The sequence below is a fragment of the Salvia splendens genome, chromosome 5, assembly GCF_004379255.2.
Source record: "Salvia splendens isolate huo1 chromosome 5, SspV2, whole genome shotgun sequence".
NCBI classification, from domain to species: domain Eukaryota; kingdom Viridiplantae; phylum Streptophyta; class Magnoliopsida; order Lamiales; family Lamiaceae; genus Salvia; species Salvia splendens.
Genome location: NC_056036.1, coordinates 24,576,354 through 24,598,329, shown reverse-complemented (window position 1 = coordinate 24,598,329; position 21,976 = coordinate 24,576,354). Strand labels below are relative to the sequence as shown.

At 36.5% G+C, this 21,976-nt stretch overlaps 1 protein-coding gene across 1 annotated transcript; it reads left to right on the top strand.

Moving 5' to 3' along the window:
• The first annotated feature begins 15,347 nt into the window (after positions 1–15,347).
• Positions 15,348–15,896, top strand: LOC121804000. Its single transcript, XM_042203559.1, has one exon. The coding sequence runs from the start codon at positions 15,348–15,350 to the stop codon at positions 15,894–15,896; it is 549 nt and encodes a 182-aa protein (XP_042059493.1).
• Positions 15,897–21,976: the final 6,080 nt, after the last annotated feature.

The following is a 21,976-nucleotide window of genomic DNA, read 5'->3' as shown; positions in this document are numbered from 1 at the left end:
TTGGATTGCGAAAAATCCGCACCATTTGAAAAATCAAAGTAGTGCATAATCAATATCGTATGCTCAATGCTATGTCAACAATGATTAAGAAATAACAATCACCAGACCTCATCTTTCAGCAAATAGCAAGACAGACTTATCTCAACTGTTAGAACCTTCAGTGCTATACCACAACAGTGTCATTTATTTCCTAAGGTAAGGAAACATGCGGACTGACACTTCAACCTTTCACGATAGGTAGCCAAAGCCTATCTAGGTTGTGAAATTCTATTTCTCTTCTACAAAGGACCGACTGCGTCACCTTCTGTGAACGTCATTCACGATCAGTCTACTGTGCAGAAGAATTAGACTTGTTTGCTTCTTATACATTTAAATGTTTGATAAACATCTTATAAATGCACAAACAAACACCAATGCGATAAAAATACTTATTCTCGCCTTGGGTTAAAAGGGGATTGTAGAGTTTATTGTATACAAGCAATTTTATCCGTGCAATATGCTCGAAATATGCTTTTACAGTATACCAATCCTAGCACACACTACATGCAATACACTACACGAACTGCACACATTGTAATACACACTCTACACAAAATAAACTAAACACACACACTAAGGCACTGCACAAATACACACACTTAACACACATATATATAAAACAACACTAGACATTGTACACAAAACACATACAGAAAATACAAATATTATAAACACACTATACACACTACACTTAGTATATATACGGGGCATATAATACAAATATTAAACACACTATAAATAACATACACAAAACATAGAGAAAACACATGTACTACAAACATACATACACACATTACACACACTATAAATACTAACACAATAAATACAAAATTTATATACTATACCACTAACGTTACACACAATACAAATACTGGGGTTTGGTGCCTCTTGAACAGCGGAAGTCATGCAATCACAAATAAATCAGATCTATAGATCTATTTAACCGATTATGAATTAATTGATTAACAAGTCAAATACAAAATTGCATGCTAGAACACATATAATTCACAAATAAGGAATCAAAACCCTAGTTCATGAATTATTACGGTTTAAAATTACCGATTTGATTCTCCAAAGAATCGACGATTGCTTGTGCCTTATCCACATGATGTTCTTCGTACTCAACCACGAACCTTCTAATCTATATCCCAAACTCAGATTATGACCTTTGGGTGGGCAAAGCTTGTCAGAATCGAAAACGGCTTGACTAGACAGAATTCCCACCAGAAGGGAATAAAAAATTTCCGTCTCCTCTGGAGAGAGCGAGCATGAAATTTTAAGCTAAAAATCATTAAATTAGTCTTCTATTTAGTCTCCTTTATATAGGGTTATGATGGGCCAAGTTAGGGATCCATGGAAGTTGGACTTGGGCCAAACCTTTTGGACTTTTACTAATTAAATTGAGCCCCAATTTAATACAAGTCCAACAGAATATTATTATCATCCACTATAGTATAATAATATTGACTGTCTGTCCAATCCCAAATTACGAGTATTCCTGGCTCTACCTCTTTAATTTATTATTTCACATGTTTAAGATATAAATATCCATTAATTAATTTAAGTCTGCTATTTGACTTTAATTAATTAATATCTTTTATTTCAAGAGTTGTCTAGTTCAAAATCTTTATTTAATATTCTGGAATAAATTCCAACCGGCCGGGTTTCTGAATAATAAAACCTTTTTCAAACACCTCTTGAGGATATTATCAAACTGGACTCACCCAACACATGATTCATTGCAATAACAATACTAGCACCTCTAGACATTAATCACCACTACCCAAGATATCAGGATTCTTGGATTGCGAAAAATCCGCACCATTTGAAAAATCAAAGTAGTGCATAATCAATATCGTATGCTCAATGCTATGTCAACAATGATTAAGAAATAACAATCACCAGACCTCATCTTTCAGCAAATAGCAAGACAGACTTATCTCAACTGTTAGATCCTTCAGTGCTATACCACAACAATGTCATTTATTTCCTAAGGTAAGGAAACATGCGGACTGACACTTCAACCTTTCACGATAGGTAGCCAAAGCCTATCTAGGTTGTGAAATTCTATTTCTCTTCTACAAAGGACCGACTGCGTCACCTTCTGTGAACGTCATTCACGATCAGTCTACTGTGCAGAAGAATTAGACTTGTTTGCTTCTTATACATTTAAATGTTTGATAAACATCTTATAAATGCACAAACAAACACCAATGCGATAAAAATACTTATTCTCGCCTTGGGTTAAAAGTGGATTGTAGAGTTTATTGTATACAAGCAATTTTATCCGTGCAATATGCTCGAAATATGCTTTTACAATATACCAATCCTAGCACACACTACATGCAATACACTACACGAACTGCACACATTGTAATACACACTCTACACAAAATAAACTAAACACACACACTAAGGCACTGCACAAATACACACACTTAACACACATATATATAAAACAACACTAGACATTGTACACAAAACACATACAGAAAATACAAATATTATAAACACACTATACACACTACACTTAGTATATATACGAGGCATATAATACAAATATTAAACACACTATAAATAACATACACAAAACATAGAGAAAACACATGTACTACAAACATACATACACACATTACACACACTATAAATACTAACACAAAAAATACAAAATTTATATACTATACCACTAACGTTACACACAATACAAATACTGGGGTTTGGTGCCTCTTGAACAGCGGGAGTCATGCAATCACAAATAAATCAGATCTATAGATCTATTTAACTGATTATGAATTAATTGATTAACAAGTTAAATACAAAATTGCATGCTAGAACACATATAATTCACAAATAAGGAATCAAAACCCTAGTTCATGAATTATTACGGTTTAAAATTACCGATTTGATTCTCCAAAGAATCGACGATTGCTTGTGCCTTATCCACATGATGTTCTTCGTACTCAACCACGAACCTTCTAATCTATATCCCAAACTCAGATTATGACCTTTGGGTGGGCAAAGCTTGTCAGAATCGAAAACGGCTTGACTAGACAGAATTCCCACCAGAAGGGAATAAAAATTTCCGTCTCCTCTGGAGAGAGCGAGCATGAAATTTTAAGCTAAAAATCATTAAATTAGTCTTCTATTTAGTCTCCTTTATATAGGGTTATGATGGGCCAAGTTAGGGATCCATGGAAGTTGGACTTGGGCCAAACCTTTTGGACTTTTACTAATTAAATTGAGCCCCAATTTAATACAAGTCCAACAGAATATTATTATCATCCACTATAGTATAATAATATTGACTGTCTGTCCAATCCCAAATTACGAGTATTCCTGGCTCTACCTCTTTAATTTATTATTTCACATGTTTAAGATATAAATATCCATTAATTAATTTAAGTCTGCTATTTGACTTTAATTAATTAATATCTTTTATTTCAAGAGTTGTCTAGTTCAAAATCTTTATTTAATATTCTGGAATAAATTCCAACCGGCCGGGTTTCTGAATAATAAAACCTTTTTCAAACACCTCTTGAGGATATTATCAAACTGGACTCACCCAACACATAATTCATTGCAATAACAATACTAGCACCTCTAGACATTGATCACCACTACCCAAGATATCAGGATTCTTGGATTGCGAAAAATCCGCACCATTTGAAAAATCAAAGTAGTGCATAATCAATATCGTATGCTCAATGCTATGTCAAAAATGATTAAGAAATAACAATCACCAGACCTCATCTTTCAGCAAATAGCAAGACAGACTTATCTCAACTGTTAGATCCTTCAGTGCTATACCACAACAATGTCATTTATTTCCTAAGGTAAGGAAACATGCGGACTGACACTTCAACCTTTCACGATAGGTAGCCAAAGCCTATCTAGGTTGTGAAATTCTATTTCTCTTCTACAAAGGACCGACTGCGTCACCTTCTGTGAACGTCATTCACGATCAGTCTACTGTGCAGAAGAATTAGACTTGTTTGCTTCTTATACATTTAAATGTTTGATAAACATCTTATAAATGCACAAACAAACACCAATGCGATAAAAATACTTATTCTCGCCTTGGGTTAAAAGTGGATTGTAGAGTTTATTGTATACAAGCAATTTTATCCGTGCAATATGCTCGAAATATGCTTTTACAGTATACCAATCCTAGCACACACTACATGCAATACACTACACGAACTGCACACATTGTAATACACACTCTACACAAAATAAACTAAACACACACACTAAGGCACTGCACAAATACACACACTTAACACACATATATATAAAACAACACTAGACATTGTACACAAAACACATACAGAAAATACAAATATTATAAACACACTATACACACTACACTTAGTATATATACGAGGCATATAATACAAATATTAAACACACTATAAATAACATACACAAAACATAGAGAAAACACATGTACTACAAACATACATACACACATTACACACACTATAAATACTAACACAAAAAATACAAAATTTATATACTATACCACTAACGTTACACACAATACAAATACTGGGGTTTGGTGCCTCTTGAACAGCGGGAGTCATGCAATCACAAATAAATCAGATCTATAGATCTATTTAACTGATTATGAATTAATTGATTAACAAGTTAAATACAAAATTGCATGCTAGAACACATATAATTCACAAATAAGGAATCAAAACCCTAGTTCATGAATTATTACGGTTTAAAATTACCGATTTGATTCTCCAAAGAATCGACGATTGCTTGTGCCTTATCCACATGATGTTCTTCGTACTCAACCACGAACCTTCTAATCTATATCCCAAACTCAGATTATGACCTTTGGGTGGGCAAAGCTTGTCAGAATCGAAAACGGCTTGACTAGACAGAATTCCCACCAGAAGGGAATAAAAATTTCCGTCTCCTCTGGAGAGAGCGAGCATGAAATTTTAAGCTAAAAATCATTAAATTAGTCTTCTATTTAGTCTCCTTTATATAGGGTTATGATGGGCCAAGTTAGGGATCCATGGAAGTTGGACTTGGGCCAAACCTTTTGGACTTTTACTAATTAAATTGAGCCCCAATTTAATACAAGTCCAACAGAATATTATTATCATCCACTGTAGTATAATAATATTGACTGTCTGTCCAATCCCAAATTACGAGTATTCCTGGCTTTACCTCTTTAATTTATTATTTCACATGTTTAAGATATAAATATCCATTAATTAATTTAAGTCTGCTATTTGACTTTAATTAATTAATATCTTTTATTTCAAGAGTTGTCTAGTTCAAAATCTTTATTTAATATTCTGGAATAAATTCCAACCGGCCGGGTTTCTGAATAATAAAACCTTTTTCAAACACCTCTTGAGGATATTATCAAACTGGACTCACCCAACACATAATTCATTGCAATAACAATACTAGCACCTCTAGACATTGATCACCACTACCCAAGATATCAGGATTCTTGGATTGCGAAAAATCCGCACCATTTGAAAAATCAAAGTAGTGCATAATCAATATCGTATGCTCAATGCTATGTCAACAATGATTAAGAAATAACAATCACCAGACCTCATCTTTCAGCAAATAGCAAGACAGACTTATCTCAACTGTTAGATCCTTCAGTGCTATACCACAACAATGTCATTTATTTCCTAAGGTAAGGAAACATGCGGACTGACACTTCAACCTTTCACGATAGGTAGCCAAAGCCTATCTAGGTTGTGAAATTCTATTTCTCTTCTACAAAGGACCGACTGCGTCACCTTCTGTGAACGTCATTCACGATCAGTCTACTGTGCAGAAGAATTAGACTTGTTTGCTTCTTATACATTTAAATGTTTGATAAACATCTTATAAATGCACAAACAAACACCAATGCGATAAAAATACTTATTCTCGCCTTGGGTTAAAAGTGGATTGTAGAGTTTATTGTATACAAGCAATTTTATCCGTGCAATATGCTCGAAATATGCTTTTACAGTATACCAATCCTAGCACACACTACATGCAATACACTACACGAACTGCACACATTGTAATACACACTCTACACAAAATAAACTAAACACACACACTAAGGCACTGCACAAATACACACACTTAACACACATATATATAAAACAACACTAGACATTGTACACAAAACACATACAGAAAATACAAATATTATAAACACACTATACACACTACACTTAGTATATATACGGGGCATATAATACAAATATTAAACACACTATAAATAACATACACAAAACATAGAGAAAACACATGTACTACAAACATACATACACACATTACACACACTATAAATACTAAAACAAAAAATACAAAATTTATATACTATACCACTAACGTTACACACAATACAAATACTAACACAAAATACACAATTTTTAAATACGTGACACAAACTTCAAATATTAAGCACGGTATAAATAAAATACACTACAAACTAAATGGACGACACATACTACAAACATTTCATACAAAATACACACAAGTAATCACACTTTACGCACACGGTATAAACAAAATACACACACTGTCCAGACAAAATACACAATAGACAATACACTTGGTATACATAATATACATCATAACACACACTGTGTGACATCTCTAACCCGAAACATGCATCATTTTACATTATTGCAAATTATTTTATCACTTGCAAAATAGTTTTATAGAGAATAATATTAAATTAATTAAGAAAAAGAAAATGTAGTTAATTAAATATTTGGACAAGGTTCTAATTTTTTTATTAATAGATATATGTACACGTATATGTAAACAACGTTAAGCATATTTAAATACCTAAGTAGATTAGATTACCTATTGGTATATATACCTATTATTTGTAATAGGTGTGCTTATAAAAAATACGTGTAAGTTGCTAACAATAAGTCATCTCAAAATTTTAATATAAATGAAATAAAATAATGAAAATGGATGAGATCAATCAATTTAGTGGTTCAATGATTTATTTAGCTGACTTTGATATATTATTTTAGTTCTACATCATATAAAGCTTTTAGGCTTCGCATATTATACTGATAGAATAAGAAAAAAGAGGGGAAAAACCTATTCCGGTGCTTTGTAGAGGAAGAAATTGAAGAGGTGATTAATTTCTCTTGTAAGATAGAATAGTCATTCTTTTTCAATACACACACTTTGATATCCATATATATGTATACATTCATTATATCCGTAGATAGCAATACCTACTATTATTTAAGAGTATTAGTAATTGATCATTATTTCTTTTCTGTAGTGCATAAATTAATAGCGTAAATGATGGAAATAATTGTAAGCTAGCTTTATTATTCATGCAATGATTTAATTATAAACGGTAGAAGAACAAGTTTAATAGGATGGTCTACTTTATATAAGCAATGTATACCTACAATTTGAGTTTATGTATCTAACTGAAGTAACTAAATGATTTCTCAAAAGTCTAATATATATATACACATATGCGCATGAGATCATCGTACGTGATTATATATAATATGTATGATTATGTTGATGTATATAGAGCATGTTTAAAAGTTAGCAGCTTAATACTAAATATACGCATTGTATATATTAGTTATCAGATAACTAACCAGGTTCCTAATAAAGCAGGAAATACTTTGACGAATATATATTAGCTATCAGATAACTAACCAGGTTCCTACTATCAGATAACTAACCAGGTTCCTAATAAAGTAGGAAATACTTTGTCGATGATACTAAATTAAATGTCATATATTATATAGGATCAAGGGCTATAGATCGAGAAACAGGAACAAGTGCTCGGCCAGATTATATATCTTAAGCAGGTGTGTATAAATCACACTTTTAATTTTACATGTTTTATGTGCTTTTTTGCTAGGTGTGAATAATTTGATTATATGATGTGACTCTGATATAATTATGTGTTATTTGATATAGATGGTGGAATATGGTATGAATATGTGATTGGTGCAATGAATATATTTTATATATTGTTAATTAATTATATGATAGAAATATGTAATTGATGCAATACATATGTTTGCACATGGTTATGGAGTTATTTGAATCATTGGATTAAAGAGGATATGTGACGGTCTTACCCTGGGTCTGATATCAATGGCAATGGACCTACGGGTCATATATACAATGGCAAGGACCTACAGGTCGTATATACAATGGTAATGGATCTACGGGTCATATATATATGTATACAATGGCAATGGGACCTACGGGTCATATATACAATGTCAATGGACCTTCAGGTCATATACAATGGAATCCCGGATAGATACTAGGCTTGATTTGTCACAGAATAATAAACTGAACAAAGTGGCAAGTGCATTCACTTTCTCCTGAGGGTCATGTTGACTCTGTTTCTCCATTGCGGACAATATTGCCTTCTCCAGTTTGTCCATGCGTTCCTCCATTCTCTCCTCGGCTGTGTCTTCAAAAGTATTTACCGGCACTCGCCTCAAGAGTGTGGTTCGTGATTATCATATGCCCTCTTGGCATTAATCAGTCTATCCAGTTTAGAGAAATCACCACCGCTTGAAGAGTTCATGAGATCCTTGCTCTCGGGGGTTAGCCCTTCATAGAAAGTATTGTAGACGTCGGCTTTCACCATATGGTTGTTTGGGTACGCATCGAGCAGCCCTTTGTATCTTCCCCAGTATTTACTCAAAGTCTCCTCATTGTCCCGTCGAGCTCCCTGTATCTTCTTCTTCAGAGCATTCGTCTTTGCGGAGGGAAAGAAGTAGTCCAAGAAGATTTGTCCGAACTCCGACCAGGTCCTTATGGATTTCGGGGGCAGCCTCATCAACCAAGTATCCTCTTCTCCTTGTAATGCGAAAGGGATAGCTCACAGCCTGTAGTCGTCCTGTCGTCCTCGCTGGATCCCATTGGGCGCTTCTGAATCCCACAGAGTTTGCAGAACTCATGCAGGAATGTGTAAGAGTTCTCCACCCTTCGCCCATAGAAATGTGGCATGACAGCCAGCACATTGTTCTTTATCTCAATCCCTGACTGAGTAGGGGTCACCACTATGGCTTGAGATGGTTCGCCATCTAGCTGGCCGTTGAGGGATCCAATCTCGAGATCATTATCCAACACTTCTGCCATTTGAATAAACTCTTCCTCCGGCTCAAGATTTTCATTGGGTTCAACAAACGGGGGTGCCTCCTCCTCCTCTCCTTCGGAACTCGAGTGTGATGGTCCGCCGGTGTTCAACCCAGACCTGGTGACAACGGGATTTGCTACTGATTTGATCCTCCAGTTACTATCGGTGTCTCGCCAGTAGACTGCATTGTTCCAGCGTCCGAAGTTCGGGCCCCGGTACATAAACTGAGAAAGAAAAAGTAAAAGAAATCAAACTATATACACCAAATATCTCAAACACATGCACATAAAACTAGGGCTGGGAAAATATACCGAAATACCGCACTTACCGTACCGAAAAAATACCAAAAATACCAAATTTTCGGTATACCGTACTTTTTGGTACGGTATGATACCGTACCGACAGTTTTAGGTACGGTAAAGGTATGCATTTTGTATACACCGCGGTATACCGCGTTATACCGTAATTGCGGTATATACCGTAAATTTACGGTATATACAGCAAATAACACGGTATACCGCAAATACGGTATATACCGCAATTATGGTATATACCGCAATTACGGTATATAGAGGAAATCACGGTATACCGAAATCACGGTACGGTATACCGACAAAAGCGGTACGGTAACAATATCTAAATTTTGGTATACTGACTTTTCGGTATACCGTAATTGCGGTATACCGATAAAAGCAGTACGGTAAAGGTATGGTTTTTGGTCATACCGCACGGTACGGTACGGTATGCGGTATGGCCATTTCGGCGCGGTATACCGTACCATTCCAACCCTACATAAAACGCCATCAATCCCCGACAATGGCGCCATTTGAAGAGTCTTATCTCTAAGCACTCTAGTTTGCATACAGGTTAAAAACATGCAAATGTCACACAATTGATCAAGCGAGATGACGAGCGGATCAAGTTGGCGAGTATCCGGTCATTGGTATGCAAAACTGAGAGACTTAGGGCTTTCAATAACCTTAACCCACAATACTATAGACTAGTAAGGGAAGTAAGAGTTGAATCCCACAGGGATAGAGGCGGGTTGAGTTGTGTACGAGACATGTTGGGGTTGGCTGCTGACACACTTTACTAAGTGGGTTAACTAAGACCTAGACTACTCAAGTCGAGAATCAACTTGATCAACTAATAAGATGAAAACAGTATATCTCAAACTGATTAACTTCAAGCAAAACGACACAGCGCATAACGTACATGGGACCACTGAAAGAAAAACTGCGCACTACCAAAAGCTGCAAACTACGAAAAGTTAACAGGGACTGCAATCCTAACGAACTACAACCTTCTTCTTTAGTAAGCAACTAACAAAGTACGCACGGTAGATGAAAACAGGGCATATGACGAGAAAGTGAGAAAACAAACAAATTAAAACACATATCCATGCAATTCAAACAGAAATGAAACAAATCTAAGCAGCTCTCCTAATTTCATGCAAGTTGACAAACTAAAGCTTAGATCTAAACATGAATAGCTGAATTACGCAGAATTAACTTTCAAACCAGAACAAAACTAAACTAAACAAAGGAAACCAGAACATCAGATCCAAAACAGCCTGCAACTAAGAACTCCATTTCATAAATTGTTCTTCGATAAACGAAACAAAACAGAATTCAAACTCAGATTCGAAAGATCGAGTAATAACCAAAGGTACTAGAGTAGCAACTAAGAGAAAAACAGAATAACAACTGGACTAAAGAAAAAAAAACATGAACTAAGGACTGATTAACAATTGTTTTGACCCCTCGGGGTGTAAGGAAAACAAACTATGAAGACTTCGAGATGGATTTGAGTCTCTTCTTCCTTGATGAGGGAGAAGAGAGGAAGATTAGGGTAAAACAGGAACTCCGATGACTCCTAGCTCTCGTGCTCCATGCTTAAAGTGTAAAATGTGGACTCTGTAGTGACTGATATGAGGATCTGGACCCCAAAAGAACGAACTCCTCCTGTGTACATTCTCTCCACTATTTATAGGATGGCCTTGGCCCAAATCCCTAGGTTAAGCTCATCATGTCATGACATTAATGCCCTTGAGATGGCATCTTCTTTTCTCACTCCTATGACTCATCCTCTTATGTAGTGAACTCCACTTGATCAACTCGCTGGTCGGACAGGCTCCATTGCTTGTCTGGAACTGATCAGCTTGCCTTAGGTTTTGGCTATTCATTGCTTCTTTCCTAAGTTGATCAAGTCGTCCATGCACTCCGCTGCTTCAGCACTTTTCCAGCCCCTGCATACTCAAATACACACTTTTTCGCACATTATGACCTCCGTTAGTGTAATAAACCCCTATAAAACCATGCTTGTAACGAGCCCTATCAAAGTACAAAGGCCAATGATGAGGCAAAGAGGTAGAAACTTTAAAGAACTCCGAAATATGGGAGTTGTTGACTTTTATGGGACCATTGATCCAGCTGAGGCTGAGATATGGCTGAAAAGGACAGAGCGTGTGTTTAATCAGATGGGTTGTATTCTAGAAGAACGTTTTGATTATGCACTGTCTCTTCTTCAAGGTGATGCTTACAATTGGTGGGAGACAGTCCCACACGCAATAATACAACCTCCAGTACTAAGTTGGGATGACTTTCTTAGAGAATTCAGTGACAAATATATGCCAACAGTTTATCGTGATGAGAAGCAGAAAGAGTTTTTGTCCCTTAAACAGGGAGCTATGTTTGTTGCTTATTATGAAGTAAAATTTACTCAGCTTTCTTGATATGCAATTGCATTGTTGCCTACAGAACAAGATAAGTGCAGAAGTTTTGAAGAGGGACTGATATACGAGATAAGGAGCAAGATCACACCTTCAGATCTTCATTCTTATAGTAATTTGCGTGCATTGGCTATTCAAGCTGAGAGACTAGTGAAAGAAAGACATATTTATCTTCGGAGACAGAAGAGAGGACCACCACAATGCCAGTGAGTAGAGTCCCAGATTTCCAAGACGACAAGGTTCGTTTTCTACGACATCTAGTTTTAGTAGAGGAGGTCCATTGACACAGAGAGGTGGATGTGTACCATCTTTTAATGCTGAGCGGACACATGGATTCGGTATGACAACATATGCACGACCTTTGTACATGCACTGTGGACAACCACATGTAGGGGAGTGTCGAGCTATTGCAGGAAGTTGTTTTTACTGCGGGCAACAAGGGCGTTACTATAAGGAGTGCCCCTCACGACTTGATAGGATGTCCAGTGGTAGAGCAATGACGCAACCCACAGTACAAAATCTTCAACCTGCAGCATCGAGTACTAGTTTTGGCTGAGGTCGTGGTAGAGGACACACTATGAATGCTCCTATGGGTAGGGGATGAGGACAGTCAGAGGCAGAGGGATCTACACTTCAGGACATGCTCATGTGTTTGCTATAACCTAAGATGAGGCATCAAGAGCACCAGAGGTCATTACTAGTAAACTTTACTTATTTGACACTATGAGATATACATTGATAGATCCGGGATCTACCCATTCATTTATACCACATGTCATAGCATCACTTATGCATAAAGAATCTGAACCTCTAGAACATAACTTAGGTGTACACACACCTTTGGGTGAAGTTATTTCAGTATATACAGTTTACCGAGATTGTGTAGTACGAGTTAATTCAGTAGACCTGCTAGTAGATTTGATTCCCTTGTTCATACATGAGTTTGAAATCATCCAGGGTATGGATTGGTTGTCACATCACCGAGATAAAGTAGATTGTTATGCTAAGGAAGTATTGATAGAATTGCCAGGACGAGATCGAGTGATATTCTACGGCAATCGACAAATTGTTCCAACTTGTCTTATATCAGCTAAATCGGCTTTTCAATTAATACGAGGTGGATGTGAGGCATACCTTGCTCATGTTATAGAGTGTGCTACAGTTCTTGATAATGTAAAAGATATTCTTGTTGTTAGAGATTTTCCTGATGTTTTTCCTAAAGATTTACCCGGATTGCCCCCTGATCGAGAGACAAAGTTTACAATTGAGTTGCTACCACGTACCACATCTATTTCGATTCCTCCTTATCGAATGTCTCTATTGGAGTTGCAAGAGTTGAAGAAACAGTTGCAAGAGTTGTTTCACCTTGGTGAGCACCAGTATTGTTTGTAAAGAAGAAATATGGCACACTGCGACTTTATATAGACTATCAAAAATTGAATCAAGTCACTGTGAAGAATAAATATCCATCACCGAGAATAGAAGACTTTTTTTATCAACTTCAGGGTGCACAAGTGTTTTCAAAAATAGATCTCCGATCAGGATACCATTAGTTGAAAATAGCTAAAGAGGATATTCTAAAGACAGCTTTTCGGACATGATATGGCCATTATGAGTTCCTAGTTATGTTGTTTGGACTGACAAATGCACCTGCAGCTTTTATGGCATTGATGAACAAAGTATTTCAACCATTTCTGGATCAATTTGTGATCGATTTTATTGATGACATATTGATTTACTCGCGAAGTACAGAGGATCATGTCAATCACTTGCAGTCAGTATTGCAAATTCCACGAGATAAATAACTTTACGCAAAATTGAGTAAATGTGAGTTTTGGCTAGATCATGTGGTATTCTTGGGACATGTGGTGTCAGGTCGAGGAATAGAAGTGGATCTTCAAAAGGTTGAAACAGTTATCAACTCGAAAGTGCCTACTACAGTCACAGAGGTTCGAAGTTTCCTTGGTATGGCTGGATATTACAGACATTTTGTGGAAGGATTCTTGATTATTGAAGAATCAATGACAAAGTTGTTACGAAAGAATGCTCCATTCATATGGAGTGAAGAGTGGCAGAAGAGTTTTGAGGAGTTGAAGCATAGATTGACTACGACACCCATATTGACTAATCCCACTGGTACAGGAGGATTTGTTGTTTATAGTGATACTTCTCAACATGGACTCGGTTGTGTTTTAAGGCAAAATGGAAAGGTAATCGCTTAAGCCTCGCGACAACTACGAGTGCATGAAGTTTCTTACCCTGTTCATGATCTAGAGTTGGCTGCTGTTGTTTTTGCTTTGAAGATTTGGCGTCATTACCTGTATGGAGAAACGTTTCGAATTTTAACCGATCATAAAAGTCTGAAATATTTGATGAGCCAAAAAGAGTTGAATATGAGACAAAGACGGTGGATGGAGTTGCTTAAAGATTATGATTGTACCATTGAATACCATGCGGGGAAGTCGAATGTTTTCGCAGATGCGTTGAGTCGAAAGTCAAGTAGTGTGATAGCACATATGCAGGTAACACCATTATCAGAGTTGGTTGCTCTTCGAAATTTGAATGCAAGATTACAGCTAGACGCAAGTGAAGGGTTAATAAATACTCTGGAAATTCGCCCAGTATTGAGATAGCGAATTCAAGATGCTCAACTAAAGGATGAAAAATTTGGGGAGATAATTAATTAAGTACGACAAGGTAAAGATACATCGTTTACTCTACAAGATCATACTTTGATGTTTGGCAGTAGACTGTGCGTACCAGATGTTGAGAATCTTCGACGGGAGATTCTAGATGAGGTACATAATGCACCTTATGCAATGCATCCAAGAACGACAAAAATGTATCATACTATGAGGTAACGTTATTGGTGGCCAAGGATGAAAAAGAATGTGGCAGAGTTTGTTTCAAAGTGTTTGACGTGTCAACAGGTTAAAGCAGAACATCAAGCACCTGCAGATTTGTTGAAACCTTTAACTATTCCGGTCTGGAAGTGGGAACGTATTACGATGGACTTTGTTACAGGGTTGCCGAGAATGCAAAAGGGGGATGATGCTATTTGGATGATTGTAGATAGACTAACTAAATCAGCACACTTCTTGCCTATACGATAGGGTTGCTAGTTAGATCGTTTAGCTGAAATGTATGTGAAGGAAGTGGTACGTTTGCATGGTATTCCTATATCTATTGTGTCCGATAGAGATCCAATATTTACTTCTCGATTTTGGGAAAGTTTTCAGACAGCTATGGGAACTCGCTTACATTTTAGTACTGCTTTTCATCCTCAAACAAATGGTCAGTCAGAGATAACTATACAGACGTTGGAAGAAATGCTTCGCGCGTGTGTTATTGAATTTCAGGGTTCATGGGACAAGTATATTCCACTTATGGAGTTTGCGTATAATAATCAATTTCATAGCAGTATTGGAATGGCACCATATGAAGCATTATATGGTAAGAAATGTAGAAGTCCAGTATATTAGGACAAGGAGGCTTGGAGATTCTAGAAGGATCAGAGATTGTTCAAGAAACTATTTCCAAGATGACGTCATTAAAAGTAGGTTGAAAGCAACACAAGACAGACAAAAGAGTTACTATGATAACCGTCAAAAGGAGATGGAATATAAGGTGGGGGATAAAGTGTTTTTGCGAGTTTCACCTTGGAAAGGAGTCATGCGTTTCGGGCAAAGAGGTAAGTTGAGTCCTCGTTATATTGGTCCGTATGATATTGTAGAAAGAGTTGGACCATTGGCATACAGGTTGGCATTACCTCCAGAGTTAGAGCAGATTCATAATGTTTTCCACGTCAGTATGCTTCGACGTTATCGATCTGATCCTTCACATATTCTGAAAGATCCTGATATACAGATTTCTGAGAATTTGAGTTATATAGAAGAACCAGTTAATATAGTAGACCGTCAGATCAAGCAACTGCGAAGAAAAGATATCCCAAGGGTTAAAGTTATTTGGCAAAATCACGGAGTCAAAGAGGCAAATTAGGAAACGGATGAAAAGATGAAAAAGAACTATCCACATCTGTTTACGGGTTAGCAGTTGCATTGAGTAGGTAAACTTATAAAGAAATAAATTTTGCGGATAAAATTCTTAAAGAGGGGAAGAATTGTGACATCTCTAACCTGAAACATGCATCATTTTACATTATTGCATATTATCTTATCACTTGCAAAATAGATATATTAAAATAGTTTTATAGAGAATAATATTAAACTAATTAAGTAAAAGAAAATGTAGTTAATTATATATTTGGACAAGGTTTTAATTTTTTTATTCATAGATGATAACCCCCAATTTATGTGATAACCCTATAACAAAATTTGGACCACACATATTTTCTAATCTTGTGGCTGAGATTCAAACTTAGATTTACTTCATAAAAAAAGGCGCAGAGGGTAAATATGTCATTTCCCTGTTTAATTGCTGTAAGAATATAATGATAAAATGATAGTTTTGCCGGATAAAATGATACTCTGAGTTGATAAAATGGTAGTTTTGCCGGATAGAATGATACTCTAAGTTGATTAAATGATAGTTTTGTCGGATATAATGATACTCTGAGTTGATAAAATGATAGTTTTGTCGAATAGAATGATACTCTAAGTTGATAAAATGATAGTTTTGTCGGATAGAATGATACTCCGAGTTGATAAAATGATAGTTTTGCCGGATAGAATGATACTCTGGGTTGATAAAATGATAGTTTTGTCGGATAGAATGATACTCTGAGTTGATAGAATGATAGTTTTGCCGGATAGAATGATAATCTGAGTTAATATGTATTTTAGTGCATCAATGTTTAATTCTATTCCATTATTTCAACATATGCTGATCATAGGAAAAAGGAGAAAGTAAACATCAATTAAATTGCTAATACTATACATGAATGGAAGAGAGAGATTTAGACTTACAGTGCAACAACAAAATTGGATATATACAGATTCATGGATGCTTCATCTCTTACTTCTCCTGCCCCACCATTTCATTCTGTGTTTATCCGCTTCGATTCTCCCCAGCTTGTACCCTTTCTCCTTTGCTTCCTTCAACCGCGCCTTGTAGTCCTTCTTCCACGCTTCGAACCTGTCTCTCAGCCTTCAGAATTCCTCTATCGTGTGTGCAGGCGCCTGGTCTGACTAGACCTCCGCAACTGCATCACTGAAAGTAAGGCTTCTCTCCTCGAACTCTTGGGTGAGATGGCTCACGGGATTAAGGCTTGCGTTCGTGTCTCGACAAGGCAACTCATCAATGCCATTGTTGGCACGTCTTTCGGGGGAGCTACCACCCGGCATGTGAGTTCTGGATGTGTCCTCGGATTCATAAAATTGAGGTGAATGCGCTCCGTCAAATCCAGACCACATATTTTTAAAATGTGTGTTGGAGATTTAGTTAGGGTTATCACACAAATGAGAGTTATCATTATAATATATATATATATATATATATATATATATATATATATATATATATATATAATGTGGCGTAAAAGAAGAGTATGGATCGATTCGTCGTCTCCCCAAAAGTCATAGTAAATCTTTCTGTGGCTCATAACATATCAACATGTAGTATATATATATATATACCTTATATGTGTCCAAAAGGAATGGACTTCCTCTTGTTGCCGTGTAAGGATCATATAATAGTACTTCATAATTCATCATTACTATCTCATAGTTCATTAGAATTAGGGATTCACCCTAACTGACGTGTTTCAGTTGGTTCCATCGCCCTTGAAGGCGGTAACAACATTCTTATTCTACAAGTACTTGGTCATATGTGTCCCACCTAATGTACTTCCTTAAGCATTCTAGGTTCGCATACATAATCCCGAATAACATTTATACATTTTCTTTCAAAACCCTGAGAATCACACACGTAATCATATATTGTACCTAGTATCAAATATCACGTTGCATCACATAATCATTTCATTAAACATTTTAGTTCCATAAAGCATCGCAAAAAATACATTTTCTCTTTGTCATGAAATCTCATAAAAATTCACAACACATCTTAAATCCTCATAAAACCCATTTTCCTTCTCATAAGGGAAAAAATATTTTCCTTAAAATCTTTCTTGAAAAAGTGGGCGTCGACGAACGTGTCGAGCCGAGGTGTTGGGATCCTTGTACTTATCATTTTGTTCACTTCCTAGCTTAGTACCATGATCCTAGACTAAGGCTTTGAAGGAAGGTTCTTGGGTCCAGAGCGAAAGAACGGTGCTCTGATACCACTCTGTCACGATCACAACTCCCTAATAATAGTGAGTGTAGCTATTTTGCAACTGAATTAAACTCATGGGTCACAAGCTCGTCATAAAAGTACTTAATTCAAGGGACAATGTCTTAGAGTGTAAGGGATACAACCATATCGAAATCAGAGTAATTAACTAAGTGCGTTGTCTTGCTAGATAAATTCTTAAACATGCAGCGGAGGGTTCCAAGACGAAGTAATATGTATGGAGACATATTAAATCAGCTACCTAGCTACTTATTTATAAGTCTCTCCCAACACCTCCTCGCTCCGATCACGATCAACCTGCACGTTAGGAAAACAAACATGCAGGGCTGAGTATTTGATATACTCAGTGGACTTAGTGCCAAAACATTTCTCATTTAGTTGTCATCCATACTTGAGTGAGCGCGGAGTTTTTCTTTAAATAAATCCCTGGTCACTAAAACCTTTATCATCTTCGTAAATTTGACTGCGTAATCACATAAACATAACATACCATATCTGTGAAGGGGCTGGCAGCGGAAGCGTTCGTAACAAAACGGATCACATGAATTTGATCTATTTAGCAGATTATTTAGACAAAATCTATTCGCGTAATTATCACATGTATCATGCTCATACTTGAATTAAAACATGCTTACTACGGAATTAGCCAATTTACCTCGTTGATTCAATCAAGAATCGATGATGGCTTGCTCCGTCTCCACGTGAAGATCTTCAATACAAGACCTCGGATCTTTTGACTGGTGTCCCGGACTATACGTTGATATTTGTGTGGGCAAATCTCACCAACGTACTAGGACTCGAATAATGGAAGACAGAACTCAGCTCACGGAGGAGAGCACAATTTTCGAAAATTCTCTTAAAGGAGGGGGACGAAAATTTTATGAATAAATTGTTGTGTTTTCTGTCTCCTTTATTCTCTTATTTATATAAGTCACATATTGGGCCCAGTCAGGGATCTAAGGAAGAATCTGGAACCGGCCTCACCCAATTAGCTTTTTACTAATTAAATTGAACCCACAATTTAATATAAGCTTATATTGGAATATTACGAGCAGCCACTACAGAAGTAATATTGCACTGCTTTCCAAATCCGAAATTACAAGTATTCTGGGTTTCCTTTAATTGTATTTGATTTATTTCCCGCGCTTAAGATGGAAACATCCATTAATTAATTAATGTTTGCTATAGACTTAATTAATTAACATATTTCGAATTCCAAGAGTGGACTTAGCAAGAAACTCTTATTTATTATTCATAGAGTAATCAAACTCCAACTAGCTAGGTTCCGAATAATAAAACCTCGTTTCGAGCTCCTCTTGTGGATGTTATCAAACGAGACTCTCCTCGCGCACGTTTCAACATAATAGCAATCCTAGCACCTCTAGATAATGATCACCACTACCCAATATACCTGGATCGTTAGGTTACGAAAAACCCGCACCTTTGGTAAGTCAAAGTAGTGGATACTCAATATCGTATGCTCAATGCTAACGTACATTGATTAAGAAATTAATTCTCAAGACCTCGTCTTTCAGTAGATAGCATAAAGACTCGTCTTGCTGTTAGATCCATTCAGTGCTATACCACACCAACGTCATCTTATTTCAATAAGGTTGAAACTAAAATTAAATTTCTTCTAAAAGAAGGTATCAACAAAACATTCTTCAAAATCAAAAATCTATCACTACTAAAACGCAAATAAATGTCTCCCACTGCAACGGCCGCCACTTTGGTAGCGTCGCCCAGCTGGACTTCGATCTCACGATCATGTAGCCGTCTTGTCACCTGCAATAAGTCAGGATCAAAACAAATAAGATCAGTGGCTCCTGTGTCAATAACCCAAGTGCAAATTGATGTCGAAGTCAAACAAGACTCGACAACTAGAGCCTGGTGCATACCTGTAGCCTTGCCCCGTTTAGGACAGTCTGGCTTCCAATGCCCCTTCTCTCCACACTTGAAACACTTCCCCGTAGGCTTCTTGTTAGCCCTCTTCTTCTTCTTTCCCTTAGCTATCTTGGCCGGTCCTGAGTTCGGTGCCTGCCTTTTTCCTGCTCTAGGCTTCAAGCCAGAGGAACGAGGCGCCGAAATCATCATGGCCGCCTTAGCCTGGACCATAAGGTCCTCTGCCGACTGAAGTTCAGTCAACAGCTCTGCCAAGGTGTAATTCCTTTTGTTCATCTCAAAGTTGAGCTTGAACTGTTGGAAGCTAGGGGGAAGACTTTGAAGGATGATAGTTACCTGGGACTCGGGATCGATTGTCCCTCCCAAGACCTCAATTTGGTTGAGGTGGCCCATCATCTCGAGGACATGGTCCCTCACAGACGAGCCTTCCTTCATTGTCTTCGACATGATACTCCGAAAGGCTTGAGACTTAGCCGTTCGATTCTGAGTTCCAAAAAGATTTTTGAGATTCTGCATGATCTCGGCGGCTGTTTCCATGGCGGAATGTTGATGCTTGAGTACTGAAGACATAGATGCCAACATGTAGTACTTAGCCATCTCATTCGCCTTATGCCACCGTCTGTGTGCATCTCTGACTCCTGCCGCAGCGGTAGCCGCCGGCACTGGAGGTCGCGGGGTGGTGAGCACAAAGATGTATTCATCTGCTGTGAGAACGATGTCCAAATTTTGTTTCCATTCTATGTAATTTTGGCCCTCGAGTTTATTTTCTTTGAGAATTGCGGAAAGAGGATTGAATGACATATTGACGATTTGATTTGCACTGCAAAACAGAGTATTTTACTATTGTCATAAACTTATGTAAGAAGTTTGATTAGATTAACCATAAAACTTTTCAAAATCTTACAACTGTAAAATTAAAATTTTGTACCCTCCAGAGGAAGTCAATACGCATTAAAATCTTACAATTTTACTGGTCACAACACCGACGAATAGTCCAGAGACCACAGAGTGGCATGGCCGCCTAATGTTGCCTAAGCAAGACCATCTCTTTAGCATTACAGAGTCTCATTTCTACAACATACTCCCATAACAATGCTTATGTGCTGCTAACAAGATCTAGCTATCTCATAAATTTTGTGTGAACTTCTGAATCTCGCAGTTTCTTAGGATTATTGTCCCCACAGAGCAGGTGGCGATAATATTCGAAACTACATTCCAGTTCATACTATTTATATTTGAGAAGTCCGCCCTCACGAACTTGCTATTTTCTTAGGATTATTGTCCCCACAAAGCAGGTGGCGATAATATTAGAAAAAAGCTTCATGAATTGTAGACCAATTGATGGAGACCATATACAAACGTTGAGTTCATAATTATAGCTTAGATATTTGGGTTATGGTTTTTCTTTAATTATCCTTAGCCTTGAGGCAGTTGAAGGCTTAATTAAATTCTGTTGGTATTTAATCTACCGGATAATTAAATCTTTTATTAATTGGTATCTTCCATTAGGAATTATTGTTCTAGAATTTAATTCTTATTCATGTCTACTATAAGATATATCTAAAATAATTAAATTACATAATTCTTAATAAGACATGAAAAATTAAATTCAAATTATTTCCATGTTCAAGATTAGGAAGAGATATTATATTATTTAACATATTGATACATATCTCTATCCTTATTAGGATCTTAGATATATAAACATTAGGAAACTATTATATTATTCTTATCTATATCATCTAGGAATCAAAATAATATTATTTATTTCCATAGATATAGAAAATAATAAGATATTCCTTAAATCTAGATAAAATATTAGGAAACTATTAAATTATTCTCATCCGTATCTTCTAGGAATAAAATAATATTATTTAATTCCATAGATATAGATAATAATCAAAATATTCCTAAAATCTAGATAA